Source organism: Aythya ferina (genome assembly GCF_964211825.1).
Source record: "Aythya ferina genome assembly, chromosome: 4".
In the NCBI taxonomy this organism is placed as follows: Eukaryota; Metazoa; Chordata; class Aves; order Anseriformes; family Anatidae; genus Aythya; species Aythya ferina.
The window spans coordinates 56826754-56843174 of NC_140300.1; the positions used below are offsets into that span (position 1 = coordinate 56826754).

Genomic DNA, 16421 nt, shown 5'->3' on the forward strand with positions numbered 1-16421 from the left:
AATGTTAAATACCTTTCTGCACAGTTTTATATGACACTAAACCTTTATTTAAAAACCGTAACTTCTGGAGCTGGAATAAGGAGTTCTTTCGCAGTGATATATAGATTCTTCTTTATCTATCTGACATGGAGACTTGAACCTCTGCCAGCTTTAAATTGCATTTCTAAACATTGATTTAACAGTTGGACACTCCATGTCATAACAAAAAGGTCTGAAAACTTTCCAGACTAGCTCCATGGTCTGGAAAATGTTGTGTTTAAATGGCAAAAGGTTGGGTTTGGAGGCTTTTTTCCCTTTTCTCTCATTTCAGTATTTAGAAAAGATGTCACTGCACTTCAGCTGAAGCTGTTGCATATGCTGCTGAAAAATGAGACTATTTGAGGGTATGGGGTTACATCACCCTCCAGGCTGAGCGCTCTAAAGCTTTGACTTTTGTGGTACCACCAGGAGGCTCTTGCACTCCTCTGGGGCTTCACCATCTGGTGGGGTGGCAATGCTTCCAACAGGAGACCTGGGTGTGAGACCATGTGTTGCACCTCCGATATGGCATTAGCTATTGTGTTTTACAAAGCAATCAAATATTCAGGGGATATATAACTTTTTCCCCCAGGAATGCCTTGAAAGGAGAAAAAAAAAAAAAAAAGATAAACCCACTGTGTTCATCTCTGAAGTGAGACCGTGCTGCCATGAACAAGGCAGGAAAATGTTCCTACAAGCCAAGTGCTTACCATGAGAGCTCTCAGCACAAGCAGTGGCTGGGACACCCAGCATGGTGGTAATTTTTTCTCCTCCGCTCCTGGGGCTAGGACAGCCCAGCTGAATTCTGCCCACACATGGGCTTTGCTGTGTCTGTGCTGGGCTCACAGATACAGCTGTGATGGCAGAGTATTTACACCCAGTGCCCCTTCTGCTTTGTGTCCCTCTGTGCTGGGGCTTAGATTTTCTAGACTTTGTGCTGGGGATCACTTTCCCAGTCAAATGCCTTTTTAAGAATTAAAGCTTTAAAGTAATAAATCTAGAATTTTTAGAAGGGATTCCGTGCTTACCATGGAATTAGAAAATGCCTCAAAAATCATATGGGGAAATTTTAATAAATAAATGCTACTGCATTTTGGCTTCTGTGCACTTCTGTGTACTCCTGTTACATCTGGACCCCAGTGCTCAAAAGGTAACATGTAGGAGCTTGGTAAACTCTAAGGGCATTTAACAGAGAGGGATCCTGCTCTTTTGGTTTTGGTAGCCCTCTGTAGACTGTTATGCCTACTCAGTACATAATTATATCTACTCAGTGCAGTTATTTCAATAGTTAAAAATGTCTGTAGTCTGTAGAAACAGGTCTTCTCATAAATTTTTAGAAGAACATTCTTTTATAATTTCTATTTCTGACTATTTGCATTGCTGTTAAGTCACTTGGGTGACCCAATAAAATTAATTTTTGTTTTGTTTTGTTTTCAGGGTATTCCAAAATACTATATCTAGTCTGCACTTCCAGCCCAGTATTGTAAGGCAATATTGCCACCCTTAGATCTTCTTGCTTGTCACCACTGTAGAAATGCTCTAGCTTTTCAATCTTTTCCATCTTGGTTTGCTCTTCTTCTGTTTCCTGAGAACTGTGGCTTTTCTCCCGGGACACCATCAGCTGCGTTGCGTGGGGAGAGCGTGACCCGTGCATTGGTATGAAGGAGACAGGCTGGCTGGGAGCCTACAGAGTGACTCAGATCTCATTGCCCTGCCTTGTCTCTGGCTGTATTCAGTACAGCTCTTCTAACATATGGTCCTCCAGTCTGCAGTTGCACGAGTCAACATTTGCCTACTGCTTAAGCTGCATTGTTAGAAGGTCAAGAAGCAAAGAAGGTGGATAACCTGCATGCGGCTTGGTCTGGCTGCACAGCTAGAACTTTTATTTCCACACAGTTCCCTCAGTGGACAGCCTAAGGACATACTCATATTTTTTAAAAAGACTCATTATTTTCTACCCCTAGGGATTTCAGTGCTCCAATACCCAACAAAGCAGGAATGGCAAGGCCAAGTGCCTCCAGATGAATGGCTCAAACCTAGAGCAGCTGTGACCTCTGGTGAGTTAATGATGAAGGAAGGCAACAGTGCTCACTGCAAGTCACCAAAAGATGCATAGCTTTCAGCTGGATTTTGTTGCCCCACAATTAAAATAGATTGCTTTAATTTCCCAGCTACTGCTTTCCTGGTTAAAAACAAACAAACACTGGGGGAGGATGGTTATTGTTTGACTTTGATCAGCGACATAGTCTACTGCATTGCTCTGTGAACCCTTTGGCACAGCAGAGGCTAGAGGTAGGCAGGAGGAAGGAGCAGTCAGTGGAGGAGGAGATGCTCCGCAAGCCAACACTGTCCCTGAAGGTAATGTCTGGTGGAACATTACCCCCAGTGACACTTGAGTGTTTTCCTTCCTCAGCATATGCAAACTGCCATGACCTATGAAAAGAGAATTAATTTCCTTAAGTGATTTGTAATATACTTGTAATTCTTGTCTGTATTTCAGAACTGTAGTGTGTGAAAAAGGCATCCTCTGGAGTATGGGGTGCTTAGACGTAAAGATGCACCATTGACAAGTAGTAATTTTTGTCATACTGACCTGGCCAGTAGTACATGAAAACGTTCTTTTTTTCTTTCGTCATTGTGACCCACAAAGGCTCCGATCCATTCCACCAGAGAGGCAGCAGGCTTTCTTTGTTCACGCCAATATCGAAAGATACATTTGTCTTTGGGTCCCACATGTAGTTTCCAATCATCTGATGGACCTCACAGTGGCGACCTTCAGGGAGAGAGAAAAAAAAAAAAAAGAGCACGATCTGATTTGTGTTCTCCAGCAGAAGGATACCACCAGCAACACCAGTGCTGCCACTTGCTTAAGAGCGCTGAGCAAATCAGCTGAAAAGATGTGAATTGAACTGAGGAACCCCTTACAGTGCAACTAATATGGTTTTCTTGACTCGACTACCTTTCACTGAGGTCCTCTAGGTAGCAGTCCATGTCTCCCAGATTGGCCACCTAAAAACTAGTTTCAGAAGCTGTGCTCCCTTCCCAGCCGATAAAGACACACCTCCTGAAAGCAATTCATGCCATCCCAAGACAGGCATCTAAGGTATCCGGGAGGAGTTTTTCTCTGGAGGAGCATATTGCTCTCTATTAACTGCACAGAGAGATTGGGTAATTAGCTCAGCCTGAGACAGACAATTTTCAGAGGCCTGAAGCCAGAAGAGACGGATCTGATGGACCCGTGGCCCACACAACACGCTGTGCACAGTCCACATGAACAGGCTGCCGTGGTGCCACACCAACAGGCTGCCGTGGTGCCACACGCGTGGCTGATGTCTGGCTCCTTCTCCGCTTGCAATGTCTGCCAAATCTGAGGCTATTTTTAAGGCAGCCACCCACGCTCAGCCCCTGAGGGCTGCAGGAAGCAGTCTGCAAACAGGAAGGGATAAAAGCACAGTCTGGAAACACAGAATGGATTTTGGGAAACTTGCATTTCCCCTCTCCTTCACCTAGCACTTAGCGCACGCTGCACAGTGCAGACACTTTAAAAATAAATAAATAAAAAATTGTAGCAGCACTCAGAACAGGGTCAAAATAATAAAAAGCAAGGCCACAGGCCTTCAAGCGGCCTAAAAGCTCAGCAGCTTGCAGGGCATAGGTGGGTTAAGCTGCCCTCTCCATCCTTTGCCAGGCCCTGTGCTCCTGGCATGTTCCTTAGGTACAAGCCACAGGCATGCAGGATATTGGGCCAGAAGGTCCAAAGGTATGACCAGGCTGGGGCTTGCCCTAACTATCTGTTGGAAGGATTCCTCTCTCCTCTTTGAAAAAAAATCCATGGGCCACACTGGTTTTCCACATACAAGATAGAGAGATGTTTTGTTGTCATTGGCAGAAGAGAAGATACAGTATTTCAAGAGTTAACCTGCAGTTGAGTTAATAAAAATGGGAAAAGAAACGTTGCAGATTAAGTAGTACTGGAAGTTCACGATTTCCTCGTCTTATAAAGCAGCGGCTGATGTATGTGTGAGACACTGTCATCGTTACCCGGTGAGTCATGATATTGCAGGCATCCGGATAACAGACTTTGATTACTGTGAGAACAAGTGTGGTGAGCAGAACTGAAATAACCTCAGGATGCTTGTTTTAAAAAGGCTTCGTTTTGAGCAGAGGACTCCATATATTTTGTGTACATGTGACCTTGACAAGGATTTTGAAAATCTCCTTCCCTACTACGAAGTATTTCAATTATGCAGAACATTTCCTCCTCCCCAGAGGAGCAGTCCCGGTTTGTAGCAGTCGCTATACGCCTTATTAAAACAAACAGGCTTAATTTAAGAAAACTGGTGGACTGGAGGGGAAGTAATCTGTCCTCCTTAGTCTGCCAAGAGCTTTCTTCATTATAAGTCTAAAAAGGGCTAGTAGGAGGCCTCTGTAGTGCATCAAAAATGCAACCTTCCTACTTAGATGACAACCCTGTCTCTTCAGGTCCTTGAAATCCGTGTACTCCCGAACATATATCAACCTGCTAAACTGCAGGGCAGGCAACTACTGCCAGCCTGGGAGACCTGCAGGTCAGTGCTGAAGCTGTTAGGTCACATATCTCCATTTGATGTACAGTGCAGTTTTCATATAAAAGCAATAAGCTCCAGCTGCTTCTGATGTCAACTCCCTGTAGGATTTATGGACTCCTGTCAGTTTGCTCACCTCTTTAAGGAACAGAGCAGAGATTGTTCTTTGTAGTGTTGTTGGGAAGTTTAAGTATGTGTGTGTAATAATACAGAGGACAGTAGTCTTCTGATCACCACATTAGACAAGTCTGTTGTTCTATAGACTCCAACACTTTTTATATTGAAAAGGAAGCCTACAAGTCCATAAAGCATCAATTTTCATTGTAGACATCACTTTAAGAGAAATGTGATTCAGTTGCTATTTTGTAAAAATCTGCCCTTCTATATGCTGATAGTTGTGCTTGTGGAGATCCCTACAGCAATAAGCAATCATGATATGCACACAGCACAGAGCGTAGAAAGATTCCAACTGACCGTAGCTTATTGTAAGAGAAGGTATATATATTTTTCAAGTTCACAGGGCCAGCAGGGAACATCAGATGAGCAGATGTGACCATATAATGCTACCTAAAGCCATTGACCTCTGCTTGCCTGAAGCCTGTGTCCCAGGAAGACCTTGGGCCTCCTTGGAACACATCAATAACCATCAAATCAATCTCTTCCTTGGATTGTTCTTCCCAATATTTATCATCTGTAAGCACTGTTGAGAAAGTATGCCTAATTTGATTTTTGTCCTATGTTACTAATCTTCAGCCATGGCTTTTCCATGCCTTGCTCACTAGGTTAAAACCCCTGCAATAGCTGGCATTTCTCTCCCTGGAGACACCTATACACAGCATTAAGGTCACTTCTCAAACTTCTTTTGGGTCACCTGTGCAGCCTGAGTCCTTTGCAGCCTCTGTTGCATGTTATTTCCTCCAGCCTGAGAAGATGACTTCTGGTGATCTCCTTTTTATTGACTGTCAAAACACTAACATGATGTTAGACAGTCACCATAGCACAATGAATTTATTATTACTTCCATTATGGCGACTTTCCTCTATAATCAAACATTAACTTTGGAGTTTCAAAACTAGAAACAGGGAAAAACGCAAATGCAGTAAAACTAAGAAATAAAAAAATCCCCTCCTCAAGCAACAGAGAAAAACAAAGAGGGTATAGTTCCCAGGAGTACGATAACTGCTGCATCCTTCTGGAAGAGAGCCAGCAAAAGCATTTGCACATCTTCGTGCTGCATCTCACTTGCACACTACACTTTTTCCATCATTAGCTTTGTCTAAACCCCTTTCCTATGTCTCCAGGCAGTGTTGTCAGCATTCAAACGAATCTATGTAAAAAAAATAATAAAATAAATAAAATTAAAAACAACAAAACAAGAATGACAACAACAAACAAATACAGCACAACATGTAACTGGTTGGCTGCCCAGAACAACAGCATAGCAAACACTGGTGGCTGTGCACCTTGCATCAACTGCAGGTGAGATTTGGAAAGCAGAGCATGTGCTCCTGTAGCATTTGCACACTTCTGAATGAGCTCTTCCTGATCTCAGTGCTCCACCTCTCAGCATGGTCCTCCACTGGCTGCAAGCACAGTGCGTGGGATCCCCAGTAGGTATGATAAGTCATACAGAGACCACCTGCATCTAAATCTGCCAGAGAAAATGCTCTTCTGAGATTTTCAGTGATCCTTTCTTTGGAAGAGAGGCAGCATGGGACAGATGTGTGAAGCTGTACCTGGTGCCCTGGGCAACAAAGCAGAGGTAACTCATCTCTGCACTGAGCCAACTAAATTTATCCGAGAACCCACGGTGTATATATTAGCCTGCACAGCAAAGGTAGCATAATCTGTACTCAAGTGGTATCCAGCTAAAGACAAACCTAAGAACATACATGTACACGAATGTACTGTTTAATACCATATGCATTTTGTGTGGGTGCAATGAGGTCTTCCCTCCCATGTCCTACCACGATGTCCCCACCCCTTGGGAATTAGTAAGAGCTAGGAAGGGGATGAGGCAAGCGCAGGCTGCCATGGGGATATAGAGTCAGGGGTGGAGTTAAGTTCCTCCATGCAAACAGCTGTGCACAGGTACCATGAGCTGCTGCAGCACAGCAGAAGATACGTCCCCAAGCTCCATGCCAGGGGAGAAGTGAATGATGCCTCATAATGTCAGTTGGTGGCTAACCCTAAAATCACACCAATCCAGAGATAAGTGATTAGGAATTCAGTGTTTTTGGAAGTTGTCCTGGACAGGCAGGTCAGACTGCCCGGTATCTCACAGCGTTGCACAGAGACTAGAGATACCTGATGTGTCATTACTGCTCTCATGAAATGAACAGGCAAATGGGACCACACCACATGATCTGGTGGAGGAACTTGTCCGAGCAGGCCAGAGGAACACATTTAAGTTCTTCACTCCCTCACCACAAACAGAAGATAAAGAGGAAAAGACAACTAATCCTGCCAGGACTAGTCAACTTGGAAGGTTATTTTTTTCCTTACACACATCTGGGCCTCTACAGCGTGGCTGGACATGTGACATCCTTGAAGCATTATGGTTCCACCAACTTGTTGGGTTACTTGGATAGGTTTTAAAAGCCTGAGTAAGACATGCAGCTCCCCTTCTCCCCCTCTTCTCCTCCTCAATATGCCTTTCCTCCACTACTCTCTTGTTGCTGGAAGAGTCACCTAAATGCTGACCCAGACCTGCTCATTGATCAGATCCTCACTGTGCCTAGCTCTGTCTGCTTCAATTTATGTCTTGCCCTGCTCTTCCCCCACTGGGTCTCATTTGCCCAGCTTTGCATGGAAATGAGATCACAGGGAAAAAAAAAGAAACCCTGGTTCAACCCAAACCCGGCCGGGAGAAGTCCAGGCAGACAGAAGAAGCCCTTGTCTGGATGAGTTTGCCGTACCATCTGCAGACCCCCAGGGAAAAAAGGTTTCCGAAGATGTGAACAAACTATATATATTCCCAGAAGAGCTTGTTGGCAATGTCCTTGCAATCTGTTATGGCCTGCAGTACCAGACTGATCCAAAGCAGAAACACCTTACCCTACGTGAGGTGAGAATTTGCCACCCAATTAGGATCACAACAAAAAGCACAGAAAAATCTGCTACACATAGATTATTTGTTTATTTATTTTGAAGGGGATTTTTTGAACTGTATCTCCTCTGCCTTAGCAGCCACAGCTCCAAGTGGTGCAAAGGAGCTGGCCAAAATAATGTGCAGAGTGGCAGTGTGCACCGCTAGGGAAGGAACAAGCCTCTGGCAGTCCCCTCTTCATCAGTTTTCTGTACTTTTCATTTTGGGCAGAGAGTTACCTTGATATATGAATGTCCTCTTACCTCTGCTAATAGCTGGTAGCAGGCACAATATATGGGCAGTGAGGTTTTAGCTAGCATGCAAGTAAAAACCTCTGTGTTGCAATTTGCAGCACATGAGCTCGTCCTAGGGAAAACTTTCTGTTATTCATTTTGGAAGTGTTGCTATTTTTTTTAGTTGGTAAAAAGCAAATACTTTTTTTTTTTTTTTTTTTTTTTTGCAACATTTTGTGTATGTGTGAAAGAGAAAAATCTTGGCACTCACAGCCTTTCTGAGCAAACAATGCGAGATTAAGAACTTGAAAATGAAAAGCCCTCCCAGTTCCCAACCCTTCTGCAGCCTGCCCTTGCAGGGATAGTGCTCATTCTCTGCCAGCTAATACTATTACCACAGAATTCTTGACACTCTTTTTATTCCCAATGTGCAATTTTTGGAAATAGAAAGCCACCAAATCCAAGAAAAAGAAGAGACTATTGATTTAAGAATGGTGTGCCACCAATAGACTTCTCTCATCTCTGCTGCTGCTGGCATCTGTGGTGGCTAAAAGAGGAACAAAGATCAGAAATCCAATTTCCTTGTCCCTCATGTTTCTCCTTGTGTCCTCCTGGCTTTTTTCTTGGGTTGGGCAGTGAAGTTGATATCATTTCATTTCATTGGTACTGATAATCAACTTCCCTGTTGTACTCCTACCCCTGCAATTTTTATGCCTCAGACAATATGCGGGCACTGCTTATGTAGTTACAAATAGAGCCTCTGTATTGTTTCGTTTAGTACCTTACAACAGATTTGGATGAAGAAGTTTTAAAGAAAAAGGTGAATAAAACTAGTAACTACAAAAGTGAAATGCTCACGTTCCCCAGCACTATGGCAATGAGCACAGCGAGGCCTGTGGCGGGGTTGTGGCCAGGTTCATGCTTTGCTGGTGTTCACCACATCACCCACTGGCAGAGGTCAAAGGGCATGCTCCTAACGGGGGAAGTTAATAATTAAGCAGGGCAATCCCCATCATTCAGCTGCGATGCACAGCCGTGACCGTGCACTGTCTGGAGAGGTTCTGTGTGGGGCTTCCTGCATGGAGACCCAAGGTGCCGTGCTGTAAGACCAGCGAACAAGAACTGTACATATTTGCCATGGTGAGCAGTCCACGTGGCGTGCTGACAGCTCGGTGTACACCAGGATTTGCTGTGTTCAGGAGAAGATGGGAGCTGAGCGAAGCACAGCGATGGTGGGACGTCCTGTGAAGGCCTTGCCCTGGTGCTCAGAGCTGAGACTCTCCCTGCTCCACGTCCTCCTCTGTCCCACAAGCTTCACGGGGCCTCCCTACCAAGACCAGGTCCTCCCTAAAGTGGTGTGTGGAAGCTCCAGGCTTGCTCCTCTTTGAGCTCTCCCCTCCCACCCACCTCCACTAGAAGGATCTCCCTCTGCTCCCCGTGGAGGCCAAGAGAAACACGGCCCCTGCACAGCCGCCCGAAGGCCTGCCAGGAAAGACTGCGTTTGTTGTTGGGATCTTGGAAAGCAAATCCTCCCCCCGGCTCCCTGCTCAGATGTGGTGCTGGTGTTTATGCTGGCTGGGCTCAGCACATCGCGCCTCCCAAACCAGGGGGGACTTCATGGGGCCTGCAGGGCTGGTATCCCCAGCAGGTCCCCGGGGCCTGCGGGTGCCTTTGAAGCTCCTCAGCATAAGCAGCTTTTCTCGAGAGATGGCATGCATGGCCCTGAGCAGTAATACCACTTGCAGCGGTTGCAGAGGGAGACCTCAGACTTTCCGTTTGCTTTGGCTTGAGACCGCCCTGCAGAAACACGCCAAGGCAGGGGAAGGGAAGCACTGAACACTCCCAGTGGGATAAAATCCTGGGGTGACTTGTGATCTTAATTCCTTTCTTTGCAAAACAAACAACACATGATGTGGCTAAGTGAGCCTTTCGGGTTAGACGTATCTGGATTTCTTCTTCCCTCGGCTGCCAAAACCACATCTAGCCTCACAAAGCTCCCTCCAACACATCAGTAACAGCTTTTACCTATCTCACCATTTTATGCAACGCCTTTCTTCCAAGTGCCTTTCTTTGCTAACACAATCCTGCCCCTCCCAGGGGAGTCCCTTACATACGCATGGATTTAAGGCCATACAAGCACCAAATCTGTCTTTTGGTTTACTCGACAATCTTATTTCAGGGTGCCATTGAACTTTTAGAAAGAGCTCAGGCATTTAAAGAGCTTTTGGCAAGCTAATAAAATGTGCCTTGAAAAAGACTTTACCTTAAAGCATCAGTTTTTCTTCTATAGTATTTTCTATTCACAGCTTTGTTCACTGATCTGAAGGCTATTTGCCCAGAAGCAGGGATGTCTCTGTTGCCAGAGTGCTTTCCTGTTGTGCTCGTTTCTCATCTGGAATCACAGATCTCTGTGATATTAGGGGAAAAACCATCAAGTTCACAACTTCAGTATCATAAATGGAGAGCATTGAGTTAGGGCATGAGGTAGGATCCAGCCTAGCAGCTCATCTCCCTAGGAAACAACCCAGCTACTCGAGAACCAGTCTTTGCACCACTGTGGAAGCCAAAACTAAGGAAAATGGCATAAGTGAAGTTGTTACAGGAGATTGCTTTTCAAAGTGTGGGGCACTAAGTCATAAAATAACTTGTCGGACTGGGTGTCAGAGAGATTGCTTTGCTCCAGCAGTAACCTGGGTATTGCTTGGTGCTGTCCTACCCATTGGTGTTGGTCTCCTTTCTGTGCTCTGCTTTTCCTTCTCGTAATTGCTGAGGAGGCAGAGGAAGGACAAAGATCTCCTGGCTGGCCTTGGACTTCCTGCATCACTCCGGGAAGCCTCAGAAAACACCTGCTTGGAGGTTAATAGCAGCAGAAGAATTAAAGAGACCTAACTTATTACAGTGAGGATTAACACTGAATGCTACTGTCTTTGAATGACTCAAGGCTGAGGATTAGCAGTACAGGTTTCCTTCTGTTAACTCTTAATATATAACGAGCAGTCCCACCCCTGGCAGGGCTCTGTGGCTTAATTCCACTTCAGAGCTGAAATCTCTGGCTTTATCCCTGGTGATTGTCCTCCTACATCCACCATTCCCTGAATCCACCGCTTTGGGCAACTCATAACCCTCCTGGTTTCATCACCACAGGTTTCAAACCAGCCACAGAGAGTTCTGCACTCATCCAGCATCCCCATGCAGCACTGCGTGACCCTGGAAAGATGTCTCCCTCTCCAAGTTTCCTTTCCCAACATTTATCCATCTTGTTCTACCTAGACTGTCAGCATTGTATTACCTATGTTGGGTGCTCTTTCTCCCACTGCACCTGTGCTTCACTTAGCAAATATTGTCAGCAAAATGGGGTGTGCTTCACATCAGTGGTTAGTTGTTTTTAGATCTGTGCCTCTTTGTCATCAGTTATGGTTGCATCTCTTAGTTATCCCTTTGAAACGCTCAGTAAACTCTTGCTATTTCTTGTGAATATTAAACTCAATCAGGTTGCCCTCTTGGAAATATCAGCAGAGTCTAATGTAATGACTACATGATCCTGCAGACAGTCAGACAGCTGCACTGCATGCTGGTGCTTGCTTGTTGCCTATTGCAGATGAAATCTGCCTCTGGACAGGGCTGGCAGGGGCAGTTTGGCACCTTCAGTGAGACGTGATGGGCAGAGGCTGCAGCTCTGGGCAGGAGGAGGAGGTGAGCTGAGGTCTGAGGGGACCAACTCGTCCTGATGGTGGTGGTAGGCAAAGAGCAGAGTCCATGTCCTCATCCAAAGCCACCAAAACAAGGGAGGACATCCCCCATAACAACTAAGGCCCTTGTGGCACTAAGAGACAGCCGTCAGCATGCCTGGATGAATACAGTTCCTCAAGAGCTTGTGAATGAGCAGGGAATGAAGGGACGGTAGTGCTTATCCTGCTGTGAGATACAGTGACCAAATCAGGGGCAGGAATGTGCAGAAGGGGCTAGATGTTTCTTGAGCTAATTTATCTGAATAAAAGCCAATACACTATGAAAGCACTCTTAGAGATGCAAGATACGACAATCTGGAGGTCAAAAGTGAGTCTCTTAACAGCTTGTGATACAGCAGTTTAGGACAAGACACAAAGAATAGCCTGTCCTTGTAGCCCCTGATTTCCCAGAACAAACTGGTAACATTTAAGTCCTGCACATCCCAGTTCCTAAGGGAGGCAAACTGAGTTACAGGCACACCACAGCAGAGGTGAACGAACTGTGGTGTCCGATGTGGGGTCAAATCGATCACACACAGCCTAAGCACGCAGCTTCACAGCCACCAACACCAACCTGCCTCCTGCCCCAGCCCCGCCACCACCCCAAATGCAACATCTCCTCCTGCAGACCCTGTACCATAGTGTTGGGGTGGACAGGTCACTGCCAGGACACAGCCACAGAGTACACCTACACCCCAAGGGCTCAGGTGCAGCCTCAGATCTTCCTTTGGGCTTGTTTGGCACCCAAACCTAGCCCTCGATTTCTTCCTGACCTGTTTAACACCGCTGTGGCCCATGCAATATAAAGGTTAATTATTATTTGCAGCTCATTTGTACTTGCAACAGAGATCCTTGTCACGAAGGCCAGGAGACTTATGAAATGGTTTTGTCTCTCAGATTGTCTCATTGCTTCTGGCTAGAAACTCCAGTACCCTGAAAATGTGAGAAGCCTACAAGTCACGTTTTATCACCTACACCAGGTCTCCTTCCTGAGCACTAAACGGGATGTTTTCAAAACTCTTCAAAGGGCTGCTGATGGGCTTCACTCTGCACATATGCACCCAACAGGTGTGATGATTAATCACGGTAAAGGGAGAAAGCAGTCCCTCCCTGTGCTCTTCAACAGCTTCACCCAAAGGCTTTTCACAATATGAAGTATTCAGCTGGTGTGCCTGCATACATCTGCAGGAAAAGGCCCACAGTGGAGAAACACCTCTGTTTGCTGTAGTGAAATCTGTCCTGCATTCGTGCTTTTCCACTGCCATGAAAAAAAAAACTGGCAGCTTTCTATTTTATTTATTTATTTATTTGGGAGATGAAATGAGCATCAAAAAGGCATTCCTCTCTCAAGATAGAGAGGGAAGGGTTAAGCGGTTTCAAAACAAGCTGGGCACAACTGATGTCAGATTTTGTCTTACAATGGCATCTCTCTGCCTTCCCAGCAAGCAGTATATGAACTGCTGGGCTTTGTATTGTTCTGTGGACAGCAGAAGACGCCACATATCGAGGAGAGAGCAGCTTTTCTCACTGTTCACAGTCAGCTCTAAGGTCTTGTTTGTTAAATAACTATGGAGGAAAAATCCCATCTGAAACTCCAGAAAAAATTCCCTTTCTTTCTGTGCTTGAGTTTTGTCTCCAGGCTGCCTTTATCTGATACAAACAGCAAATCTGTACTCTGCACCTTCCTAGTACCACAGTAATTATGTATGGCCCCAGTCAGGTTAGAAGGAAATCAGCATAGTAAAAGTTACGTCTCTTCTCCCACTTTTCTGAAAACTTCTCCCAGGCATTCAGAAATAGAGAGACAGTAGAGGAACAAAAACAACAATTCCTAAGGGCTTTCTATTTTTATTTTTATTTTTCTCTAGATTACAGTTACAAGAACTTTGGGCAAAGTTAGAGCAGGAACCTGTGGCAGCAGAAAGTCAGCAGAGCACAAGTGGAAACGTGATGCTGAACTTTCTAAAACAGACCTGCTGGCTGAAAATCCATCTTGTCTTAGCCCCCCTCAGCCTGCATACCTTTCTGCTAACTGAAAGCTCTCTGAGCAGGCTCCGTGCTCACTGTCTGTACGTTTCCCACACATTTCTGTGCTCTGAGTGCAGCGGGCAAGGCAGGGAGCCGGCAGCACTGCAGTGGAGCAAAACCAGCTCCGTGCAGCGTCTCCAAGTCAAGGACGGGTCTGCTCGTCCTTTCATCTAGGCAAGCAGTACCAAGCTGCAATAGTTTTAAACCCCAAGCTAAAAGCACGAGCAGAGTTACTTTTACAGCTTCTCCGCAGGAAAGGTATGAGAGAAGTGCCCTCCACCCCGGCGCAGGACGCTGGCAGCCCTGCCGAGCATCACAGCGAGGAAACGCGAGTGCTCACCTGTCATCAGCGTGTAATAGTTAGGGTAGGAGAGGCTGGGGAAATCTGGGGTCATGTAATCCACCTTCACCCCCATGCTGACGATGTTCCGAAAGCCCGGCAGAGCCTCCAGCTCCTTGTCGTCGATGTAGTCGAAGCGAAAGCCGTCGAGCAGAAACACCAGCAGCTTGCGGCGGGCAGCAGCGATGGAGAGGAGGGCGAGGAAGGCGAGGACCACGGCGAGGACCCTGCAGCTCCCCATGGCAGGCAGCGCCGCTGGGACCAGGGCCAGGAGTGAGGGATCTGCGGCAGCTTCGGGGCTGGACCTGGCACTGCTGTCCTCCCTCCTGCTTCCACCGCCTGCGTTAAAGCTACAGCACTGCCCGGCGTGCTGTGGGGGCGGGAGGTCGCAGGTTAATTGCAAACAGATGATTAACTTGGAGCCAGAGGAGGAAAGAGCTCTGTGTCTCGCCGCCTTGCAGCGATGTGGAAAGCAGCGTGCAGGGGAGTCCGCAAGGACCTGTCCTCCGCATGTGCTGTGGGGCTCCTCCAGCTCCCAAGTCTTTAAGGAAAAGGAGTAGTTTGCAGCACTACCAAACAAATTACACGTTTGTTTTCTGGCTGTTGGCACTACTGCTGCTGGTAAGAGCTGGGTGGTGCCAAGACTCGTGCTAATGAAAAGTTGTTTGCACTTTCGTCACGAGCCGGCACCGGGTTCTTCTGCTGCCAGCCACAGGGGCAGAGCTGTACCTCCAGCACAACGCCGGCGTCTGCTACAGACTGTAATTACATGCTGCCTCACTTCGCTTGCATTTCATTTGCTTATTCCAGATAAAAGCAGCTCGCAGTGCTGCGTTAGCCCTGGAAGCCCCACCTGCCAGACCCTGCTGGGCTGGGGAAGGGGTAAGGCTTGCAGCCCTCAGTGCACAGAGGAGAAGCAGCCCCGGGGAGGCTCGTCCATCGCGGGGACGTGCCCCACAGATGCTGGCACCTGGGGAAGGTTGCAGAGCTGGCTGTCCTCCAGCTGTGAGGAGGTCTGGCCTCCTGCTTGCTCCCCACAGGGCTCCCGGCGGCACGTCCAGCCTGTCTGCTCGCCTGGTCTGACGCCAGCTGAGCAAGGCAGCCTTCGGCCTCCCTCGAGGTCTGCCTGCCTGCCCCAAACCAGCACTCACACCTGTGCAAAAGGAGAACAGAAAGCACCCGGGTGTTACCCGAGCTGTGCCAGCACCCTGGACTGACTGAACGAACCATCCCTTCCCTACACCCTCATCATCCTGATGCTCTGGAGCCCCTGCTGCTTGTGCATCATTCACCACGCAGCAGGAGCACAGGACCTCGAGGCACGCAGCTGTGCTACCAGCTCTTGGCTGAGCCTTAGTGTGCTCGCCCCGCCCCACGCCAGGTCCCTGGGGCCATGTAGCCAGCCGCCAGGAGGAGTGTTGGTGGCTGTCCCCTGAAACAGGCTGAGCCTTGCTGGTGGTGGCTTGCCATCTCCCACCTTGTTTGCTTTCCAGGGTTTTATACCTCTTCCCTTAGCATTTACATCTTAGAGCCCTGCGTTGCTAGCTGTTATGATCTTGGCAACTTTAGCTCTCTGTGTTTTTACTTTCCTTATCTCGCCTGCCTTTAGTCGGTGTGTTTTCTCACAGTACAGCCGCAGTTTTCTCAGCAAAACCAAGCCAGGGTCACACAGCCAGGGCAGAGGCAGCTGGAACCATGGCCATCGGTACCCGTGTGCCCAGGAGAAGGACAGATGGACTCATGGCGAGCTATCACCAGTGCCTGCTCTGCTGGGACAACAGCAGGTCCTGGACCCCCAGCCCACCTCCTGGAGCAGGTATCACCCAGGTAACAGGGCAGCACCACAACTTCTGGGGTTCAAACCTTTCTGCATGCAGGGCCAGACCCTCTCCAAAGCAAGCTATCCATAAAAATACCACCTGCTTATCTCTTTCTGGTGCACGGGATCCTGCCAGGCCGGGAGAGATGCCACAGCTCTCCAGATCTGCGAGCGTGCCAGCAAAAGACAGCACATCCAGCCCCAGATGCCAGACACAAGGAGCTTGGCTGGCCACAAGCAAACACAAATGATTAAGAAGCTGTTTTACCTTGGCATCTGTTTCAACTTGTTGCATGCTCTTCTGTCATGCATTTAGCTTTTTATTTTTTCTTGTTTATTTTTTTTACCCTGCAAAAATTCACTGGTGAGGAACTTGTGATTTATTTTAGCCGAGGCAGGCGCCAGCATCACCTCGTTGCAGCAGCTGGGGATGGAAGAAAAGAACTGGCATCGTGCAACAGGAGATGAAAGCTGCAAGGCTGCTCCAGCGGGGCAGCCGAGCTGCATGTCACTGGCGTCCCAGCCCGTGCAAGGCTGCATCCAGAGCCTTTCAGCCACCCGGGGGGAGGCTGCAGCTGTGTGCCGGGCTGGCAGGCGACGTG

At 47.4% G+C, this 16421-nt stretch overlaps 1 protein-coding gene across 1 annotated transcript in view; it reads right to left on the reverse strand.

The window, feature by feature from the left end:
• ENPP6 (ectonucleotide pyrophosphatase/phosphodiesterase 6) overlaps nt 1-15477 on the reverse strand; it is a 29280-nt gene extending 13803 nt beyond the window's left edge. The window contains exons 1-2 of the mRNA XM_084518510.1: nt 14001-15477; nt 2612-2791 (exon numbers count right to left, since the gene is read on the reverse strand). Coding sequence (XP_084374636.1) covers nt 2612-2791; nt 14001-14241 — 421 coding nt within the window. The 5' untranslated portion in view covers nt 14242-15477. The remainder of the gene's footprint in view (nt 1-2611; nt 2792-14000) is intronic.
• Nucleotides 15478-16421: the final 944 nt, after the last annotated feature.